Source organism: Aotus nancymaae, unplaced genomic scaffold (genome assembly GCF_030222135.1).
Source record: "Aotus nancymaae isolate 86718 unplaced genomic scaffold, 86718_ANA_hifiasm-v0.15.2.pri h1tg000090l, whole genome shotgun sequence".
In the NCBI taxonomy this organism is placed as follows: Eukaryota; Metazoa; Chordata; class Mammalia; order Primates; family Aotidae; genus Aotus; species Aotus nancymaae.
In genome coordinates, this window is record NW_026988505.1 from 2,539,956 (window position 1) to 2,564,156 (window position 24,201).

The 24,201-nt window shown below is 37.1% G+C and overlaps 1 protein-coding gene across 1 annotated transcript in view; it reads left to right on the forward strand.

Annotated features, from left to right (window-relative positions):
* Nucleotides 1–24,201, forward strand: part of CSMD1 (CUB and Sushi multiple domains 1) — a 2,129,340-nt gene that overhangs the window by 353,443 nt on the left and 1,751,696 nt on the right. Inside the window, exon 2 of the mRNA XM_064369795.1 lies at nt 1,972–2,188. Coding sequence (XP_064225865.1) covers nt 1,972–2,188 — 217 coding nt within the window. The remainder of the gene's footprint in view (nt 1–1,971; nt 2,189–24,201) is intronic.

A 24,201-nucleotide genomic window follows, 5' to 3' on the forward strand; every position in this document is an offset into this window, starting at 1 on the left:
CTTATTAGTTATCTGGTTTTAAACTCATAAATCTCTTTCATTAAATCTTTTTATTAAGATTTAGCCAACTCCCACAGCATTTGATAATATTACTGTGAAGGATTTGAGCTCACTGAGGTCTACTATTCTAAAATACTTTTTAAGTATAAAATGTAGTTGAAAATAATTTTCTGTTTGTACTTCAACAGTAAAAGCGGAGATAATACTTGTGTTCAGGTACTTAAACTACATGCCACGATTCAAGTACACCCCAGTCCCTTCAAAATTTTCTTAAAATTTTTAGTGTCAAAACATTTAAATACATTTAAAGCATGTTAGTGGGAAACGACCAGATTAAGAATGAAAAAAACACAGTTTTCGGGAGCTACTTAACCTCAGACAAACGAAATGTCAGAAGGTTTGAGAAGTGTCATTCTGTTTCCTTAAAGGACAGTAATATTTACAGGCTAAATGAGCAAAGTGTGTTTGTGAGGGCACACTTCCTACGATCTGTCTGCCCTGTTCTCAGCTTCTGCTCTTCTTCCTTCAGTTGGATTAGCCCAGACATGGCCATCACAGGTAGATTGTTACAGGTAACTGAGCAGAAAAATAAAGAAAAAAAATTAACAACCACAAAGACCCAATTAGCATGTCATGGAAAGCTTGCATGTGGGAAGTAACGTGGGAAGGAAGGGCTGAAATAGGCAGATAGAGAATCATGGTGTAAAAGTAAGTGGATGAAGATCAGGAGTAGTGGAAATGAGCTGCATTGGTGAGATTGAGAAGGCAGGCATTTCGGTTTGTGTAGTGGTAAAAATAGAAGAGGTGGGTCAGGTGTGCAGCTGTTACTAATCTCCTAGAGCTGTTCCTTCAGTTCACGGTTCTTGCAGGAAGCCTGGGGCCTGCAATTTACTCAAGGGTTCTGTTCTTTGGAACTACTCCAGAAGCCTGGGAATCGCCTGAGAAGTGCTTTGTTAGAATCAATACCACAAACTCTTTGGGGGCAGAGGCAGAATGAAATCAGTCCCTCAGACACTGCTCAGTAGCTTGAAGGTGGCTTTGTGGTGCTCAATTGCTCTTCAGCCCTCATCATTTCCCACTGCCATGTCAATCTTGAATCATAAGGGCAATCCCAATTCCACCTGCCAAAGGGAAGTTAGAATGGGAGGGCTGAGGAAAGTGTGGGCTGTCCTGCAGTCCTGCTTAGGACGGCTACAAATCTCACTGTGTGCATTTGAACTCTGGCCTTTTCTTTCATTGGTTCCATCATTTTGCTCTGCATTCTCCTTTCACCTCCACCTCGTAAGTCCTGCCTGCATAAACGGGTAGGCATCGATAGTGAGGCTGTTGTTGTATTTCTCATTTTGCTGATCTGTTCTTTCATTTGAACATCATTTAACTTATTTTGTTTTATGCCTTTTCTTTTCAACTTGATAAGCTTCCTTTACTCATGTGTTATCCTTCTGCCCAGTAAGACATTTGCCAACACAGGCACAAATCAATTATTGTCATATTGACTATGTTATTTTCTAACTATTCTTATTACCACATATTGCAGTTATGTGGCTGTGCAAACATGTGTGCATGTAGATAGTTTTAGAATGTTTATTTTATTTGTAACTTAGTTTCTACCAACAAAGAATTTATGGAGGATTGTTTTAAGCATGATAATACGTAGATAGTTGGCACCAAATTTGTTCCCCATGAATTGAAATTTAATACTGATGAGGCTGAATTTTAAAACGACAGAAAAATAATTCCTTAAACTTATGTGTTACCAAAATGTTGCATATTTTCTTTCCTTTAATTATTTGTTGTTGTTCCTATCTTTCAGCACTGCAGAACACATACAATTCATCCTTCAATATTTGTACACAAATTATAAAATGTTATAAAAGTTGGCCAAAGTGGTTGGAAATTTTTTAAAATCACAGACTAAAGGTGGCCAGAATAATATGTTTTTTTTTTATGTGTGTGTGTTTTCTCTTCCAGGTCAGAACTGTGGAGGCTTAGTCCAGGGTCCCAATGGCACTATTGAGAGCCCCGGGTTCCCTCACGGGTACCCGAACTATGCCAACTGCACCTGGATCATCATCACGGGAGAGCGTAATAGGATACAGTTGTCCTTCCATACCTTTGCTCTTGAAGAAGATTTTGATATTTTATCCGTTTACGACGGACAGCCTCAACAAGGGAATTTAAAAGTGAGGTAAAGTATCTTCTTTTTATATTATAGATTAGGTAGCACTGTTTGAATATTCAGATTCTGAAATCTAATCAGAATTAATTTTTAAATTGTAATATGAGAAAATAAAAATACAGTTACTATACAGAAAACTTAAAGACTGTCGCTTTGAGGCAAATTGTGCATACTTTTTCTATATCTAAAAATGAAACTTTTTATTGAAAGCCATCATTGATTTCGTTTATAGATACCAAATTTTTCAAGATCTGTAAAACAGAGTTGTCAAGGTAATTTAAATAACATTATAATACATCATTGTTTTCAAGCAACTATAAGTTTGAGAGAAAAAGCACAAAGATAAATGCTTGAGTACATTTCAGATAATCAGAACAAAATGAACTCTTACGTTGTCAAAGAATATATTCTGTGAAAAGAACACAGGAGGTGGGTGAGGTAAGAACGTTCAGGACTATTACATGTTTTGGAGAATTTGTGGTATAGACGATAATGGTACAATCTATTCATAATTGGTTTTCTCTTTTGATCTATAGTTTTTACAGTGAAGAAAGCAAAATATTTCCTGGGGTGATGGTAAACTATATATTTTATTCAATTGTAAACAAGAAAAAATTATACCTGTACAATTATATCTACTTTTTGTTTTCAATTTTGCAAAGGAGGAAGGAATATTCCTTCTAAAGAAATCAGATTTTCTTAAGAAAATTGATGAACTTATATAGATTACTGATGCTAATACCAACAGTAATACACACAAAAATCATATGCTTCATTTGTTATTTGATGGGATGAGAAAAAATCTCTACATAAGACACAATTTTATCTGTACATCTACTTTATGATATTTATGTCTATATATTATCTATGTAACTAATATGTTAAGTATAAAATATATTCATTAACCAATTTTCAAATATATTTTATTTGCATTTTTCCATCCATTTTCAAATACAAAACACCTAGTTTTTTTTCTGCAATGTATTTTATTGGTTTTTAGAAACATTTTTACCTTTCATACATTGTACAATGGCCCTCTCTTTTCTGAATAGGTTAAGTAAGTTTTCACTCTCCTTGTGTTACATTTATGGTCTTGCATGTGAGTATTTGAACACAGCATCTACATATACAATACTTGCTAATTTGATGCAGGCTTTCTTACATAATTGCTCTTTTTTTTTTTTCAATTATTGATGCTACTAGGGTATAGTAGTATATTATAATAGTAGTGTGTTATAATAAAAACTGCAGAGTTATGGAAAAACAATTATATAATCCATTTTATTAAAATACCAGTGCATCTGACTCTGCATTAAAATTTCTTCTTTACCTTTCCATTAAAAACTGCTTGATAAATACGCACTCTTAAAAATATTTCCATTTCTTTATCTCAATATTTTCATTTACTTTGGTTCTTTCAGAGATAAAAAAAACTTCTCCTAATATTAATTTGACTGACAGGTATGCCTTTCAACATTGTATCATCTCTTATGGTCTTCTGGTGCTATTATGATCATTTTATGTTAATAAATAGAAAACATTCTTACCGTCTTCGATATTCTAACAGGATCAACAGTGGAAATATTAAGTTAGAAAATTAGGCGTATTTCATTTTGGAGTTTCAGTGAACAGTAAATAAATTGATGTCTGTGCCTCAGAGAGCTTTATTGGTGAGTTATATGTACAACACACTTTCTTTCACTTGCTGGGTTATGTTTAGTAGAGGTAGCAAAGGAGGTTGCTAAGAAAGAGTTATATGAATCACTCAGTCATCGACAATTTTTTATTTGAAATAGAGAAAAATATATCATATATCTGCTTGTTTTCTTTCCTTAGAGTTAGGACATTGCTTTCATCTTGTTATTGCATTTTATATTTCTTCCTCCTGTCTGCATATGTAGAGTGCCATTTTGAGGAGATGTTCTAGGAGTGCACAGTGACTTTTCTGAGGACCGTTTAGAGTATTGTAATACAAATAGGGAAAACACCCAATGACTACGGAGTGTAGTGGGTCTTTACTATTACAGAATGTGAAATAAATAGGATACGAAATTGGAATGGGAATGTTGTCAGGGAAAACACATAAGGAAGTGTCTTCTCTTTCAGTATTCAGGAAGAGTTGATGGGACAAGCGATTATAAATAGAAGCAAATTCTAATTAATCGGGAATGGGAGCACTCTAATGTTATTTGTTTACCATTATGCCTTGAAACAGTTGTTTATTTCTCAAACACAATTAACTAGCAACACTTAAGGCAGCTCTAGAATTCAAAGGAAGGATACTTTTGTGGGAGGATTGATGTAGGAGCTGCTAATCCACTGACATATCACAAAAGTTATTACTGAGAGCTGTCATAGGGTGGTGGTGTTTTATTGTTGCACAAAAGCTATTCTTAGAAGCTTAAAATGTGCACCAACTAAAAAAAAAAAGTTGTTCTGTTAAACGACTTGAGCATTTTTATTATCAATAAATTTCTTTCACATAACCACTGTAATATTTTTTTTCTAAATAAGATGCAGAATTAATCCCCAACTGACAAAACAGGATATATAGTTTAGAATTATTGATGCTTACATTGTAACTGGAACTTTAGTCAGAAATACGGTTTTATTTACATATGTAAAAATATTTAGAGTTAAAAAATTGATATAACATTTATACTATCATCTTGGATTATTTCTTTAATACAACACAACAACAATATATATATGATTTGTGCTCCCATAAAGAAATTAAATTTTAATTATGTGGATATTGAGAGCTTAAATGAGTCCTCTCTTGGTAAGCACAAGAAAGAAATTTTGACTCAAAATTCAGGGGTGAGGGGATAGGGGAGAGACAGCATTAGGAGAAATACGTAATGTAGATGACGGGGTGATGGATGCAGCAAACCACTATGGCATGCGTATACCTATGTAACAAACCTGCACGTTCTGCACTTGTACCCCAGAACTTAAAGTATAATAAAAAAAAAACTGATCTTTGCGTTATTTAGAATTAAAGCAGCTCTTCATTGATTTTTTTATGAGCTGTCGGGTGGTTGCTGTTTTAAACAGCCGAACTTTATTAACTCTGCACTTCCTCTTGCTTCCAAGTCTCCTCCAAGGTCCAACCATGTAGTCACCAAATCCCAAAATGTTTATATTTTTAGCATCACTCAGGCTGGACGTGGTGGCTCATGCCTGTAATCCCAGCACTTTGGGAGGCCAAGACGGGTGGATCACCTGAGGTCAGGAGTTTGGGACCAGCCTGGTCAATATGGTGAAACACCGTCTCTACTAAAAACACAAAAATTTAGCTGGATGTGGTGGCAGGCATCTATAAGTCCAGCTACTCGGGAAGCTGAGGCAGGAGAATCAGTTGAACCCAGGATGTGAGCCGAGATCACGCCACTGCACTCCAGCCTGGGTGACAGAGGAAGACTCTGTCCCAAACAAAACAAAACAAAAAACAAAGAAACAAAACGTCTTTCCATTAACCACAACCTGTTTGGATCCTTATAGAAAAAGTTCCTACCAAGCCTCCTATCCTGGCCCAGGCTGACCTGAGCATCCAGGTCGACCAGTGCACAATCCTTTGTTGCCCCAGGCTCCCCTCCATGGAACACTGACACACCTGCCCCTGTCCTAGCCCTGGTATCTATCTCCAGCAAGATGAACAGTTCTGGTACCCATGGCCCTGGCAGTCAAGAAACTCCACGATCTGACTCCAAACTGCATTCTGGCCTTCAGTCTCTCCCGTTTGTTCCCTTAAAAGTTTTCTTGTTCAGTTGTGCAGATCTGTGGGTTACTCCTTGACCTGACCTGACAAGAAAATGTTGTCCTCTTATTTCTGGCCTCTCCCTCTGCCGGACTAAATAATACGCATCTTTCAAAACCCAGCACACATCATATTTATTTCAGGAAATCTTCCCTAGTCATCCCAAACAACAACCCACATACATTTCGTGTGTGTGCACCAACTCCTGTAACACTGGCCACCCACATACCCTTGGAAGCATGTGCTCCTTTGAACTCACACCTGCCCTGAAGTTGTCTCCCACTGGGGCTTGTGTATTTCTGTACATTCAGATGTCTAATCGAACATAATCCTCTGAGACCAAGAAATGTGCCCTGAATGTGTCTTCTACTGTGATTACAGATATCTTGACTTCTTTTTTTTTCCTGGAGACTGAGTTTCTCTCTTTTTGCCCAGGCTGGAGTGCAATGGCGCGATCTTGGCTCACTGCAACCTCTGACCCTGGGTTCAAGCAATTCTTCTGCCTCAGCCTCCCAAGTAGCTGGGATTACAGGCATGTGCCACCATGCCCGGCTGATATTTGTATTTTCAGTAGATATGGGGTTTCACCATACTGGCCAGACTACTCTAGAACTCCTGACCTCAGGTGATTTGCCCACCTCGGCTTCCCAAAGCTGGAAGATATCTTGACTTTCAAATCATTAACAGATATTCATGCGGAATTTTGAATTATAGTATTCCTGATTCAGGGTCACTCAGCACTGCCTCTGTGCACAGAGCCCCACATGACTTAATATAACTTCCTCCTAAATAAGCGTGAGTTACCCATCCCATGTGGTGACTGACAATTAGCACATGTTCTCTAAATTCAAAGTTTTATTTACTTGTCGCAAATCAGGAAACAATTGAGGTTTACATCAATATTCAATTGTGAAAAAACGTTACTATCAAAGGTAGAAGAGAAACTACTTAGAAATTCAGGAAGTGAATAACAGTGAATCAATGAAGGGAAATTTTACCACTCAATATAGAAAATCAGGATATATTATTTCATGATGATTGTAAAATACAAGGCCTAGGGAAATAGCTTTGGCATTTATCTCAAGTGCCTCACTCTTTCTAACTTTAACAAGATTACCCCTAATTTTCTGCAGTGCTGATAATGAAGAGGTTAGAGGTCAATGTGATAGGGCAATTAAAATCAGAAAATCATGAATAAGTCTTGTTAAAATAGCATAGTTTTTCTAGTTTTCTAACTGTAATAATGTGTTTGAGTGCATTAAATGTTTTTTAAAGCAAATTTTATTGTGGATAGTTAAGATATATACCATGACAAAACTTATGGAACATAAAGCATATCTGTTGATATTTAGAACTTATGGATGTATAAGGGCTAAAGAAAGGGTCTCAGTTACATTAGGATCACATTAGACTGGAGACCTAGCATTGCCTACATTCTGCTTTTCTGTCTCCATAGTTGCTATGAGGTCTTAAGGGAGCCATTCACAGATCAATGGACTGATTAAAAAAAAGAAAAAAACACAAAGTATCATTTTATTTTTAGTTTGGCTGGTGATTAATGCCTGGTTAAGACTCTGATAATCACAGGATAAAGCCAATGTAAAAGTTTTTATAGGGACATGAGCCTCATGTGAACACCACAGGTCTTGACATCTTATTGATGCCATTGGGCCAGCTGTGCAGTCAGGACTGAGAGAGTGACAGCAAATATGACCAGCACAGGGTGAGGGAGGATGGAGAACCAAGGCCTGGATAGCTCCAGGGAAGAACCAGTGGAAGAGCTTATCACACAGAGGTGATTTCTTAGCTGGAGCACAGATGTCAGATCACAGAAACCCATCAATGCTTAGAAACCTGGTTCAACAGGTTATAGTACCTTCGTGAGGACACCAGAGGTGGACAGCAGAGGTGTTTGGTCCACTCAGATAAACCCATAATATTACCATTATTATGTGATTTTTGTCACTATTCTACGTACAGATTTTAGGATGATGAAATAAAATGTATTTTTCTTCTTTATATCTTTTAAATTGCTTTTGTCAACATATGCTTTAAATTAGTGACCCCTAGGTAGTAAGCTCAGTCATTATTGGTTAAGTTTGAGTGACTAGAGAGAAGGAGAAGATCAATTAACACAGAGATTCAAAGGTGAGATTGGGGTCTCATCATGGAAATACCTAATTCTCTTCTTCCCCAAGTGATTTTAATATGCAGCCTTGGTTGAGAAAAACTGTGTGCGTGTGTGCATGTGTATGTGTGTCTGTGTGTGTTTGCTATACTGTCATTTACTAAGAAAAAGAATAAAATGACTAGTAATTAGAAATTCTAGCAATAAAAATAAGAAAACATGTAAGAGAGATAATAATTATGTTTGCAATACTATGAGGAAGTTTTGACAGGTGTGTGAATTCTGACCACTACCTCCTAGCGCTGTGATGGTGTGGTTCTCAGTAGCTAAAAACAGATGGTTCATTTCCATATCTCTGCTTTTTTCTTTAAGTAGAAAAACCATACTAATATAAGCAGAGAAATCTTTTAGACATTCATAAATATAGGTGTGGGGAAAAGTATTCAAATATTGCAGTAGGCTAGAGAGAAGGAGCTTCCTGGGACATTTATCCTATACAATTAAAGATGAAGGAAATGCATTCAGATATACACAAAGAGAACAGAAGAACAAGAAGACAGCCAAACAGTTTGCAACATGACACTATTCTTAGCAGACAAAGATATTTTTTTGATTTGGTCATGAAAATCTGAATGTTGGCACTATTTTATAAAATAGTAAATCTAGTCTTTGCTGTTTGTAACAAAATAAATATGTTAGACCACCAATCTAAATATTAATATGGAAAAGAAAGTGCTGAAATAGTGTCTGAGTGTCTTTCTAGGCAGCGTGCATAATTTAGAAATCCCAAATAAAACTGACTGAAAAATTAGACTTCCTAAAACTTAACATTGAAAAGGCAAATGACAAATTAAGTTAAAATATTTCTAATAGCTATGAAAGAAAAATAATTATTTTTCTAAATTTATAAGATGCACTTCTAGAGCTACAAGAAAGTTTTCAAAAAAAATCACGTAATTGAAAAGCAGGTAAAACATAAATAGGAATGCCAAATATAATACATTTGTGCCAATAAGTATATTCAAACCAATTTAAAACAATGCAGTATAATAGCTCACCATTCTGAATGGAAACACTTTAACATTTTAATAACAGAGTTTTTGAGGATATTGAATAAATGCTTCTATGTCTTCTTCATAGAATATTAAATTGCTGCAACATTTTCATATAGACATTTTGAAATTTTTCTCATTAAAATGAAGTACAAACATTTTCACTCAGAAATTCTAGCTAAGAATGTATTCTACAAATATACCTTCAAATATGACAAAATATATATAAAGGAGTGTTTTGTTTCATTTTGATAATATGTTAAAATCAAGGATATCTAAATACATCAATGGAGTCTATCAATAAGTATCACTAGTTAAGTAAATTAGAGCATCTCTACAATACAGATTGCCATTAAAAACAATGAATGGGATTTTATTTGCTGATCTGAAAAGATCTCTCATATACATTTTTCATTTATTAATAAACGTAATGTCAGAGTATTCAGTTTCTTGCAAGGTTTCATGCTCTTTCAATAAATGGTGTGTAATAAATCATAATAAAATACCATCAATGAATTTCTAGATGATGGTGGAAGCTCAGAGATTCCTGATCTGTATATAGTTTTAACAAGTTGTCATGATTTCAGCAAGGCTTTGGGAGGCTCACAGAGGGTATCTAACTCACCTGAGGGCTCACAGAGGGCTTTCTACCAGCCAGTATAATTTAAATCAAGGTAAAAAATATTGCCTTAATCCAGAAAAAATAGGCCGTTTTAGTGTCCCTGGTGGGCCATGGGTGAGGAGAACAGTTTTATTTTTACATTTTCTTTTTCCTGTTTGTGTTCCCTGTCCTTGAAATTCTTATGCTGAATTATATCTATGTTTATGCCTATCCTATGTCTTTGTCTCTCTATCTATGGGTATGTGCACATGAGTGTATACTTCTACGTGTGTGTATATAGTGATACTGTATGTATATGCACACACATACTAGAAGTATATATATATGCAAGTGAAAAATTGTATTCCTAAAACTTAACACTCAGAAGGCAAATGACAAGTTAAAATATTTACAATAGGTATAAAAGACCAATAATTAGTTCTCTTAATTTATGAGATGTACTTTTAGAACTACAAGAAAATTTAAAAAAAGAACTGAAGAAAATTTTTACAAATCATTCAATGGAAAATTGATACCGTGTATATATGTACACATGTAGAAGTGTGTAAATATATACATATATAGTATATATAATATATGTATATGTATATGCTTCTATCGATCTTTCTTTACTGGGGGTAATTTTATGTCCCAGGGCACATTGGCAATATCTAGAGACATTTTTTATTGTCACAGCAGGGTGATAGTGGCCAATAGAATCTGACGGGTATAATCCAGAGACACTGATCAAAGTCCTGCAGTGCACAGGATATGTCACATGACAGAGAAGCATCTGCCTTACAGTGTCAGAAATGCCAAGGGTAAAAACCTCTGATTTGCAGCAATATCTCTATTTGTCTATGCTATTTCTATGTGTCTATCTACATTATTTTTCTATTCAGAAGCCCAAGCTGAAAGAGATAAACTGGAACTAGCTGAGGGGAGAGACTGTTATTTTTTTGCTGGGTAGAGGCAGCCACCAGAGGCCAGGGAGTCCCAGAGCAGCTGAAGTGACCAGGAATGGGAGGGGACATTGGGCATTGTGTCAGGAAGGAAGTGGGTTTCCCACAATATTAGGCATGACCAAATTTCATCAATAAATCATTTTAGTAATTATTTTACATTGTCTTTCAAAAGGAAATGACATAATCATTTTATTTAATCAATGGTTTCTGAGAAAAGAAACAAAGTGTCAAAAATCAGTAAGATTATTAGTTGACTTCTATTCTTTTTTCTTTAGGTAGCGAATCCACAGAAATAGTTTGTTAAAATAACTTGATGAGAAACCACCGGTATTAATATGCAATAAAGAACTATAAATAATGAGATTTCCCAAAGTTTTCAGGATTTTAAATGAGCTTTATGTGGATGATCAAATTTGAAGTAGAGTGAGTGAATTTTTTTTTCTGTTTAAGATTTACTTCTTCATCTTTCCCCCATCCTGCTCATTTTAAGTGATTAGACAGCAAAGTCTATTGCTGATTTATCCTTTAAACACGTAGAGTAGCTAAGCATTTAGAACAAACAAGTTAGTTTTCATTGTATAATATTAGCTGAAATATAATTGAAGTGTATAGTTGCTTACTAAATAAGTTCAAAAGGAATGAATGCTATATAAAAATATGTTAGTTATTCACTTTAATTCACAAAAAGATTTAAAAAAGAATATGATATTTCTTAGAATATGAATCAGTTACTTGCTTTACCACAATAAATACACTCACATATCCCTTGGCAGAGAAATTTGATTCACTTTGTTTGTATTTGAATGTACTAAAAATAATCAAAAAGGCAAATATTTAACTCAATTTTATTCTTGCTTATATCTTTCTTGCTTAACCTGCAGTATTAACTAGAATAGAATTCAGAAGTCTGCACAGGGCTTCAGGGTTTGATATCTAAGTGAATAAAACCTTTGAATCTTTTCTTTGGGGCCTCCTTGTCCTGAAGAGTAGGTCAGGGTGGGGACAGTCTTTGCAAGAGCTGGCGTGAAGCCCACAGCAGAGCGCTTCCTCAGAACCAAACTGGTGCCATGCCCTACCTCACCCTGCCCCCTGCTGTCCTGACCCTAATTGGAATTCCTTGGCTCCATGCCCTGAGTCTAGCTCTTGACCTCCTTCTTACAGTCGCTTTAAGATCAGTTTTCTCTCAACGTTATTTTCAGTACAACTACCCAAGCTCAAATGTTGTATTGATCTCACACTAAACCCTCAAACAGGAGGCTCGGAGTTACAAGAATTGTCGGACTACTACTTCCTTCTATAGACTTTATAACCAATATCTGTTACTTTTTCCTTTAGAAATCACTAGCATAAAAAAAAAAAGTGTGGCTGGCTCCCAGCTTCAAGGAAACAGTTCCCCCAACGAACAGGGTGTATTTCAATTTGAGAGAATCAGAGAGGGAGCAGAAATAACCCAAGTGAGTGCTTCATACAGGCTGTGTCCTCTCAGCCAAAAGAGGAAAATTGAGCTAAAGAAAACCCTGGCCTCCTGAAAACTTCCTAAAATAGCTTTCTAAAGGCGATACCTTCTCCATTTCTCATGGTCTATACATGAATCTTTCCTGGCATTTTTTTCTCTGATTGTAATGCCAATTCTTACAAGTCCACTATAGTCCCATCAAAAATATACCAAGCCTGGCCAGGCGCAGTGGCTCACACCTGTAATCCTAGCTTTTTGGGAGGCCGAGGCAGGCAGATCACTAGAGGTCAGGAGTTTAAAACCACCCTGGCCAACATCGTGAAATCCCGTCTCTACTAAAAATACAACAATTAGCCAGGCGTGGTGGCGTGAGCCTGTAGTTCCAGCTACTTGGGAGGCTGAGGCATAAGAATGCCTTGAAACTGGGAGGCAGAGGTTAGAATGAGCTGAGATCATACCACTGCACTCCAGTCTGGGCAACAGAGTGAGATTCTGTCTCAAAAATATATACTGCAAGCTTGTCTTAAATATGATACAGATACTATAATCGTTATATTTTCTTGCTTACATTTAGGGGTTTTCACACTTTATGCACCTAGGCAACAACATTTTTTTTTTTTAGTTTAAATATTTCTAAAATGCAAATGCATGGGATATGTTATGACTTTGTATTTGCTTCTGTATATAGGAGAGCCAGGGAAATCCTACTTTGGACTAGAGATGGTTCAGGTAGGGAGGAAATGGAACATACGCACTTTACAATGGTGGATTCATTCAGAGTATATACTACGATTGTGTTTGTAAATGTATACTCATTAAAATAAGACACTCTCAAAAAGTCAAGTGCTTTAAAATGCAGTGCATGTCGCTAACGTAGGGATGTTGAAAAGATCATGAAAATTTTGCATTGAAACTTGACCCTCTAATAAGACTTTTTAAGATGTCCTGAACTTCTCTCAGTCTTTTCAGCTATGTCCAGTAAAGGAAAATTAACTGGTATTGGGGGTGACTTCTGCTTAAACAGTAGAAGGTGAGAATGTGCTGTGTAGACGAGGGGTCTGTAGGTCTCTGTATTTCCTTCCCATGCAACATTCCCGTCCTCTCATTTTCCCTGGCATGTTCACATCCTGGTTCTTCTCTCATCTGTGACATCCTAATTTGACCTGCCCAACTATGAGAACACTTTCTTTTTTAAAATATAATTGCCATTCTTCTGGTTTTCTCATGATCTCTTTGGTATAAACATCAAACAAATTGAATAAAGAATAAAGTTATGATAAACTTATCTATTCAAAGAGTTAATTTAGGGAAACTGCTATTCTGTACCAGGAGCACATTTTAATTTTAAAAAAGAGTGCCAGTGTTTTCACTGCCCACCACCCGATTTGGAAATGAATGTAATTTGAAAGGCTAAGGAGGGTATGATGTGAACTTTGATGTCTTTCCGGGTCACTTTCTGGACTTGACAGAGTCACAAACTTGAATACCCTTGGGAGTCAGGCAGAGAGTGTGAATGAGTGAAACAGACCATGTGTCAGACCTGGTCTGAAATAAATAAATAAATTTGCAGTTAAAAAAATGAAATAAATTTATATTTAAAAGTTTTTAAGGATTCTTGGGACAAGATGGCCGCTTAGGAGGAAGTCGGGATTGCAGCTCCGAGAGAAGGCGCAGAGGGTGAGTGGACGCCGCATTTACAGACGGATTTTTACTGCCCACAGACCAGGAGATTCACAGGAGGAGAAGCCCCACGGGTCGCCAGTGCTGCTGGTTTGAGTGGCGTGGCCGCTCAGCCTACGCCCTGGGGTGGGGGACAGCGGCTTCTTATGCGGAGCGAGAGAGACAGAGTTCCCTCTGAGCCAGCAAGGGGAGCTGAAGCAGGGAGTCAAGCCAGGAGAACCCCTGGAAGGGCGTGCCACGAATCTCAGTGCCACTGCTTTGGCTGACGCAGCGGCACACAGGGCAGCGGATTTTAACTGCCCACAGACCAGGAGATTCACAGGTGGAGAAGCTCCACGGGTTCCCAGCGCCGCTGGTTGGACCGGAGCAGCCGCTCGGCCTGCACCAGGGGCAGGGAGCAGCGGCTCCTTGAGCAAAGTGAATGAGACTGTGTCCCCTCTGGGCCAGCAAGGGGAGCTGAGGCAAGGAGGCAAGCCAAGAGATTCCCGGGCAAAGAGGGCGCCACTGGAAACATGGCTGAACTCGGGAAGGTCCAGCACTGTCGGGGAGGGGCATCCTGCAGTTCCTGGGGCAATTTGCCGTAACCAAGACAACCCGCCACTACAGAGACTCCATCACTACAGGGGCGGGCCAGCATAGCGGAAGCAGTTCTAACTACACCCATATAAACAGGACTGTAGGGAAGCTCACACAGAAGCTGGACGGAGCCCACAGCAGCTCAGCGAAGCCTCTGCAGGCTGACTGTGACTAGACTGCCACCTTGTGGGCAGGGAAAACGACAGCAACACAGCTGAAAATCATAAAGCCCTAACTACTCCCTGGGCCAGAACACCTGGGGGGAAGAAAAGGGGGTTTATGAGTTCAGCTGCTGCAGACTTAAAATTACCAAAATCAGAAAGACAGCAACTACAAAGTCGATAGGTGGATAAATCCACAAAGATGGGAAGAAACCAGCGCAAAAAGGATGAAAACACCCAAAACCAGAACACCTCTCCTCCTACAAGGGAGCACAACTCCCCACCAGCAAGGGAACAAGACTGGATGGAGAATGAGTGTGATGAAATGACAGAATCAGCTTTCAGAAAGTGGATAATAAGAAACTTCCGTGAGCTAAAAGAACATGTTCTAACCCAATGCAAAGAAACTAAGAACCTTGAAAAAAGACTTGATGAAATGCTAACGAGAATGGACAACTTAGAGAGGAATATGAGTGAATTGATGGAGCTGAAAAACACAACACGAGAACTTCGCGAAGCATGCACAAGTTTCAACAGCTGAACTGACCAAGCAGAAGAAAGGATATCAGAGTTCGAAGATCAACTCAATGAAATAAAACGAGAAGGGAAGATTAGAGAAAACAAGGTAAAAAGGAATGAACAAAGTCAACAAGAATTATGGGACTATGTGAAAAGACCTAATCTACGTGTGATAGGTGTACCTGAATGTGATGAAGAGAATGCATCCAAGCTGGAAAATACTCTTCAGGAAATTATCCAGGAAAACTTCCCCAACCTAGCAAGGCAGGCCAATATTCAAGTCCAGGAAATACAGAGAACACCACAAAGATATTCCTCTAGAAGAGCAACCCCAAGGCACATAATCATCAGATTCACCAGGGTTGAAATGAAAGAGAAAATACTAAGGGCAGCCAGAGAGAAAGGTCGGGTTACCCACAAAGGGAAACCCATCAGACTCACAGCAGATCTCTCAGCAGAAACCCTACAGGCCAGAAGAGAGTGGGGGCCAATATTCAACATCCTTAAAGAAAAGAACTTTCAACCTAGAATTTCATATCCAGCCAAACTAAGCTTCATAAGTGAAGGAAAAATAAAATCCTTTGTGAACAAGCAAGTACTCACAGATTTCATCACCACCAGACCAGCTTTACAAGAGCTCCTGAAGGAGGCACTACACATAGAAAAAAACAACCAGCACCAGCCACTCCAAAAACGCATGAAATGGTAAAGAGCAGCAACACAATGAAGAATCTGCATCAACCAATGGGCAAAACAGCCAGCTAGCATCAAAATGACAGGATCAAATTCACACATAACAATATTAACCCTAAATGTAAATGGACTAAATGCCCCTATCAAAAGACACAGACTGGAAAATTGGATAAAAAACCAAAACCCATCAGTGTGCTGTATCCAGGAAACCCACCTCACATGCAAGGATACACAAAGGCTCAAAATAAAGGGATGGAGGAAGATTTACCAAGCAAATGGAGAGCAAAAAAAAGCAGGAGTTGCAATTCTCTCTGATAAAATAGACTTTAAAGCAACAAAGATCAAAAGAGACAAAGAAGGACATTACATAATGGTAAAAGGATCAATGCAACAAGAAGAGCTAACGATCCTAAATATATATGCATCTAATACAGGAGCACCCAGATACATAAGGCAAGTTCTTAAAGACTTACAAAGAGACTTAGACTCCCACACAATAATAGTGGGAGACTTCAACACACCATTGTCAATATTAGACAGATCAACAAGACAGAAAATTAACAAGGATATCCAGGACTTGAACTCAGACCTGGAACAAGCAAACCTAATAGACATTTACAGAACTCTCCAGCCCAAATCCACAGAATATACATTCTTCTCAGCACCACATCACACCTACTCTAAAATTGACCACATAATTGGAAGTAAATCACTCCTCAGCCAATGCAAAAGAACGGAAACCATAACAAACAGTCTCTCAGACCACAGTGCAATCAAGTTAGAACTCAGAATTCAGAAGCCAACCCAGAACCGCACAGCCTCATGGAAATTGAACAACTTTCTCCTGAATGTAGACTGGATAAACACTGAAATGAAGGCAGAAATAAAGATGTTCTTCGAAACCAACGAGAATGAAGACACCACATACCAGAATCTCTGGGACACATTTAAAGCAGTCTCTAGAGGAAAATATATAGCAATAAGTGCCCACATGAGAAGAAAGGAGAGATCTAAAATTGACACCCTATCTTCAAAATTGAAAGAGCTAGAGGAGCAAGATCAAAAAAACTCAAAACCTAGCAGAAGACGAGAAATAACTAAGATCCAAGCAGAATTGAAGGAGATAGAGACACGAAAAACCCTGCAAAAAAACAATAAATCCAGGAGCTGGTTTTTTGAAAAGATCAAAAAAATAGACAGACCACTAGCCAGACTAATAAAAAAGAAAAGAGAGAATAACCAAATAGTTGCAATAAAAAATGATAAAGGAGATATCACCACAGATGCCACAGAAATTCAAACCATCATCAGAGATTATTACAAACAACTCTATGCACATAAATTAGAAAACCTGGAAGAAATGGATAAATTCCTGGACAGTAGCCTCCTCCCATGTCTAAACCAGGAAGAAGTCGAAACCCTGAATAGACCAATAACAAGGTCTGAAGTCGAGGCAGCAATTAAGAGCCTACCACCCAAAAAAAGCCCAGGTCCAGATGGGTTCACAGCCGAATTCTACCAGACATACAAAGAGGAACTGGTACCATTCCTACTGAAACTATTCCAAATAATCCAAAAAGAGGGAATCCTCCCCAAATCATTTTATGAGACCAACATCATCCTAATACCAAAACCCGGCAGGGACTCAACAAAAAAAGAAAACTACAGGCCAATATCCATGATGAACATAGATGCAAAAATCTTCAATAAAATACTGGCAAGCCGATTGCAACAGCACATCAAAAAGCTTATCCACCATGATCAAGTAGGATTCATCCCGGGGATGCAAGACTGGTTCAATATATGCAAGTCTATAAATGTAATTCACCACATAAACAGAACCAAAAACAAAAACCACATGATTATCTCAATTGATGCAGAGAAGGCCTTCGACAAAATTCAACAGCCCTTTATGCTAAAAACTCTCAATAAACTAGGTATCGACGGAACGTATCTCAAAATAATAAAAGCTATTTAGGACAAACCGACAGCCAATATCATACTGAATGGGCAAAAACTGGAAGCATTCCCTTTGAAATCTGGCACTAGACAAGGATGCCCTCTCTCACCACTCCTATTCAATATAGTACTGGAAGTTCTAGCCAGAGCAATCAGGCAAGAAAAAGAAATGAAGGGTATTCAATTAGGAAAGGAGGAAGTCAAATTGTCTCTATTTGCAGACGACATGATTGTGTATCTAGAAGACCCTATCACCTCAGCCCAAAATCTCCTGAAACTGATAAGCAACTTCAGCAAAGTCTCAGGATACAAAATCAATGTGCAAAAATCACAAGCATTCCTATACACCAATAACAGACTTAAAGAGAGCCAAATCAAGAACGAACTGCCATTCACAATTGCTACAAAGAGAATAAAATACCTAGGAATACAACTAACAAGGAACGTAAAGGACCTCTTCAAGGAGAACTACAAATCACTGCTCAACGAAATAAGAGAGAACACAAACAGATGGAGAAACATTCCATGTTCATGGTTAGGAAGAATTAATATCGTGAAAATGGCCATACTGCCCAAAGTAATTTACAGATTCAACGCTATCCCCATCAAGCTACCAATGACTTTCCTCACAGAACTGGAAAAAACCACCTTAAACTTCATATGGAACCAACAGAGAGCCCGCATAGCCAAATCAATTCTAAGCAAAAAGAACAAAGCGGGAGGCATCACACTACTGGACATCAACCTCTACTACAAGGCTACAGTAATCAAAACAGCATGGTACTGGTACCAAAACAGAGATATAGACCAATGGAACAGAACAGAGGCGTCGGAGGCGACACAACATATCTACAACCACCCGATCTTTGACAAACCTGATAAAAACAAGCAATGGGGAAAGGATTCCCTGTTCAATAAGTGGTGTTGGGAAAACTGGCTAGCCATATGCAGAAAGCAGAAACTCGACCCCTTCCTGACACCTTACACTAAAATTGACTCCAGATGGATTAAAGACTTAAACATAAGACCTAACACCATAAAAACACTAGAAGGAAACCTAGGCAAAACCATTCAGAACATAGGCGTAGGCAAGGACTTTATGACCAAAACACCAAAAGCATTGGCAACAAAAGCCAAAATAGACAAATGGGACCTAATGAAACTCCACAGCTTCTGCACGGCAAAAGAAACAGTCAATAGAGTGAATCGGCAACCAACAGAATGGGAAAAAATTTTTGCAGCCTACCTGTCTGACAAAGGGCTGATATCCAGAATTTACAATGAGCTAAAAAAGATTTACAAGAAAAAAACAAACAAGCCCATTCAAAAATGGGCGAAGGATATGAACAGATACTTTACAAAAGAAGACATACATGAGGCCAACAAACATATGAAAAAATGCTCATCATCACTGGTCATTAGAGAAATGCAAATCAAAACTACATTGAGATACCATCTCACGCCACTTAGAATGGCGATCATTAAAAAATCTGGAGAAAACAAATGCTGGAGAGGATGTGGAGAAATAGGAACACTCTTACACTGTTGGTGGGAGTGTAAATTAGTTCAACCACTGTGGAAAACAGTGTGGCGATTCCTCAAGGACCTAGAAATAGAAATTCCATTTGATCCAGCAATCCCATTACTGGGTATATATCCAAAGGATTATAAATCGTTCTACTATAAGGACACATGCACACGAATGTTCATTGCAGCACAATTTACAATAGCAAAGACCTGGAACCAACCCAAATGCCCATCGATGATAGACTGGACAGGAAAAATGTGGCACATATACACCATGGAATATTATGCAGCCATTAAAAACGAGGAGTTCACGTCCTTTGTAGGGACATGGATGAACCTGGAAACCATCATTCTCAGCAAACTGACACAAGAACACAAAATCAAACACCACATGTTCTCACTCATAGGCGGGTGTTGAACAAGGAGAACACATGGACACAGGGAGGGGAGCACTATACACGGGGGTCTGTTGGGGGGGGACAGCGGCGGGGTGTGGAGTTGGGGAGGGATAGCATGGGGAGAAATGCCAGATATAGGTGAAGGGGAGGGAGGCAGCAAATCACACTGCCACGTATGTACCTATGCAACAACCTTGCATGTTTTTCACATGTACCCCAAAACCTAAAATGCAACAAAAAAATAAATAATAAATAATTAAAAAAAGTTTTTAAAATATAAAATAAATAAATTTATAGTAAAATAAAGTCTGACAAGCTTGAGAATCACACCCCATGTAAACAGAGCAGCTGCTGCTGAGCACCAACCCACCATTGCCAGGCAAAAACGTGAGCCTTGCCCAATGTCCCGGGTCTTCCATTGTTCATCAGCAGCAAAGAATCTTCATTATGTGAAATCCCCTCAGGTTTAAAATCCAGTGCAGGCCAAAGGCAATGCACCTGGATAGCAGCAGCTTGCAACCTCTGATCTGGAAGGTTAATTGACAACTGCAGCCTTGTCAGTGCCATATGCTGGTGATTCCAGAGAGGATTGGAAAGGACATCCAAAGAAGTCAGCCCCAAAAGAGGTTGAGTCTTTCTAGATTTCAGTTACTTTCTTTTGAGAATGGAGAGATTTGACAAGAGCTCAACAAATTTTTCTACAATAGACTAGCTAACCCTTTCCCTATACACCTTGTGTTGCAGTGGTATGGTTTGATCTACCAGAAGTGTACTTACACGTCACCAATCTCTTTACGTGAATGAAGGTCATCTCATTCTTGGTACAGTAGTTGATTTGCCAAGTTGTTCTGCAAACCTCCTATTTTGGTTTCCTAAATTAGAATTCTGGTATACAGAGAGCCCAGTTTGCCTAGGATACATACTAGATTTCTTTACACAACAGCTAGAGATAGTCATTTTGAAAACTAGATTGATAAATGAGTTCTTTAGTTGCCATTGTTCACATTTTAAGGTATATTTGTAACCAATAAAGTGCATACATTGAAAAAATGAAATCGGATGAGATTTGTATATAACCATAAAACACCACCACAATCCAGCTAACAAATATTTCTATCCACAAAACTTTTCTTGTGACCCCTGGTAATCCATTCCTCATTCTGCTCTGTTGCCAGAAAACGACTGAACTGTTTTATGTCACTATGAATTAGTTTGCATTTTCTGAAATATTATATGTACCAAATTATATATGTATGTGTATATATACATACATATATTTTAGAAAATGCATATATATATGCCTAACTTCTTTTACGTATATATGTATGTATGTGTGTATATATACACATACATATAGATATGTGGATGGATCTCAAAATGATTATTCTGAGTAAAAGAAGTTAGGCGCATATATATATATATATATATGCATTTTCTAAAATATATGGATGGATTTCAAAATGATTATTCTGAGTAAAAGAATTTAGGCATATATATATATGTATTTTCTAAAATATTATATATACCAAATTGTATATATACATACATATATAATATATATACACATAATGTTATATATGTATATATGTATTATATATGTATGTATATATATATAAAATGCATCTATATGCCTAACTTCTTTTACTTATATATGTATGTGTATGTATATATGCATATGTACATATGTATGTGTATGTGTGTATATATACATATGTACATTTGTGTATCTATATACATATACATATGTATGTCTATATATAGACATACATACATATGTATGTCTATATATATAGACGTACATACATATATAAGTAAAAGAAGTTAGGCATATATATGTGCATTATATAGATATATATACACAACATATATATGCATAATATATATACCAAATTTTTTCTAAAATATATACCAAATTATATATATGTATGTATATATATCATATATGTATTATATATATGTGTATATATATAATTTGGTACATATATTTTAGAAAATGCATATATATATATGTCTAACTTCTTTTACTCAGAATAATCATTTTGAGATCCATCCACATTTCTTTATACAAAAAGGTGTATTTTTTATGGTTAAGCAGAATTTCATTTTACGAATATGCCACATTTAGTTTATCACTTTGATAGACATTTGTTTTTCCCCTCACAGTTTTTAGCTATTAGAAATAAAGCTCCTATGATTATTTGCATAAAAACCTTTGTGGGGAAAATGGTTTAATTTCTGTGGTCAAACTTTCAAGAGTGGAATGGGTAGGTAATATGTTTTATATTAAATTTTCGAAGAAGTGACTAAAATGTTTTCTAATCTGGTAGTCCCATTTTAAATTCCCACCTGAAGTGATTACTTTTAGTCATTCTTTGTCTTTGCCTATATTTGGTGTACTCAGCCTTTTTAGTTTTCATCATTTTAATGGTGTATAGTAGAGTGTTATTTTATTGTGATTTGAATTTGTATTTCCCTGATGACCAATAATGTTAGTATTTTATGTGCTTATTGATCATTTGAATATCTTCCTTGGTGAAGTATCTGTTAAAATATTTTGCCCATCTTTATTCTAATTTTTGTCTTCTCCATCAGAGTTTTCTAAATGTTTCAAATTCAAGTTCTTTGATTAAAATATGTATTACAGATAATTTCTTCCACCCAAGTTTAGCGTTTTAATGGTATATTCTGAACAACACTTCCTAATCTTGAAAAAGTCTAATTTACATATTTTTTCTTTTGTGTTTCCTGATTTCATATGACATATAATAAAACTTTGCATTTAACTAATTTTTAAAATATTAACCTGTATTCTGTGACCTTCCTAAATTCAGTTAATTCTGGTAGTAGTTTTAAATATTCCATGAGAAATTGTCATGGAAGCAACCAAATCATCTGCAAAGACAGGCAGCTTGACTTTCCCTTTTTTGCCTTCTTTTCATGCTGTATTGAAATGCCCAGCTCCTTCAGTACAATGTTGCATGAAAGTGGTAAAAGTGAGCAACACAGGTGGGAAGTAATGAATTCTGTCATCAACAGCCACAGTGTCGCTTGTGCCAGGTATTAATGTATTGCCCTTCAGTTCCAAACCTGCACTTCTTTCCCCTGCTTTGTGATTCCAGAGCCAAACCTCATAAACAGTGGCATTTACCAGCTGCCACTATGTTCAGCTTTCTCAGCAGAGGGTGTTGCATGGACACAGCAGGAGGAAGAGACATTCTTACTAATTTCTGCTTCTGATTATGTGTCAGTAGCATTATGCAGGATAGCCAGTGACAACCATTTCCATAGTTTTGCTATTACCCCCATTGGGCAGCTTGCCAGAGGGTCCCACAGACACTAGCTGGCACTCCTTGCTTGACCGCCTAGAGCTGTTGAGCCTCAGCAAACATTTTCACTGCCTGGTGGACCACTAAATGCTCCCTCCTCAGCAAGCTCTGAATCTCAGCCAGGAGAGCATCCTCTTTTGCTTTTTTTCTTCTTTGAGTACTCTGCCTGAGCCTCCAGGTAAAATCAGGTCAATATTTCTGCCATTCTTATTTTTTTAAATTATCTTTACCCCTCTTTGCATTTAATCTTACATAAATTAATTTTTTTTATATTAAATTTCCCTGTTGAAATTAGTGATGGGAATTTTTGTCTCCTGCCTGGAACTGGACTAATACATTGCTCGCAGATTTTTCACAAATGTCCTTTATCTGCTTGAGAAAGTTTTCTATCATTAGTAGTTTGCTAAGGGTTTTGTTATGAATAAGTATGTAATTTTTTTAGATGATTTTGGCATCAATTTAAATGGTAGAATTTTTGCCTTTTTTCTGTTTATGTGTTCAGTTACATTGAGTTACTTTTGTGAAATTTCAATCGAACTTCCTTATTCTAGAATACAGTCTACTTGGTCATAAGGGACAGTATATTTTTCAAATACATTGCTGGGTTTGACTTAACAGTAGTTTGTTTAAAATATTTGTGTCTGTATACATGAAGGGCTTTTGTCTGCAATTTCTCATTTTTGTAGACTTAGATTTTGCTGTAAAGGAGAGGGTAAACAACAACAAAAAAATGAGCAGAACTGTTTTCTCTTCCTCTGTTTCTAAAACTGTTTGCATAATTTTGGTGTGATTTCTAGATAAAATTTAAGACGGAAAAATCTGTACCTAGAGTTTTCTTTTGGGAATCTTAATAAAAGATTCAATGTATATTCTAGATTTAGGGCTGTTTAGATTTTCTCTTTCTTCTGGTGTCAATTTTGGTAAATTATATTTTTCAAGATATTTATCCACTTGATCTCTACTTTTGAAATGTGTTGCTGCAGTTGTTAATTCAGGTTGTGCATCCCTAATTATAAAATCCCAAATCCCAAATGTTCCAAGATCCAAAATGTTTTGAGAGCCAAGATGACCTCACAAGTGGAAAATTCTACAACTGGCCTCCTTTGATGGGTCGCATATATACTTTAAAATGTTATCGAAGTTGTCTTCAGGTTATGTGTATGAGGTGTACATGAAATCATATGAATTTTATATTTAGTATTGGGGCTCATCCCCAGGATT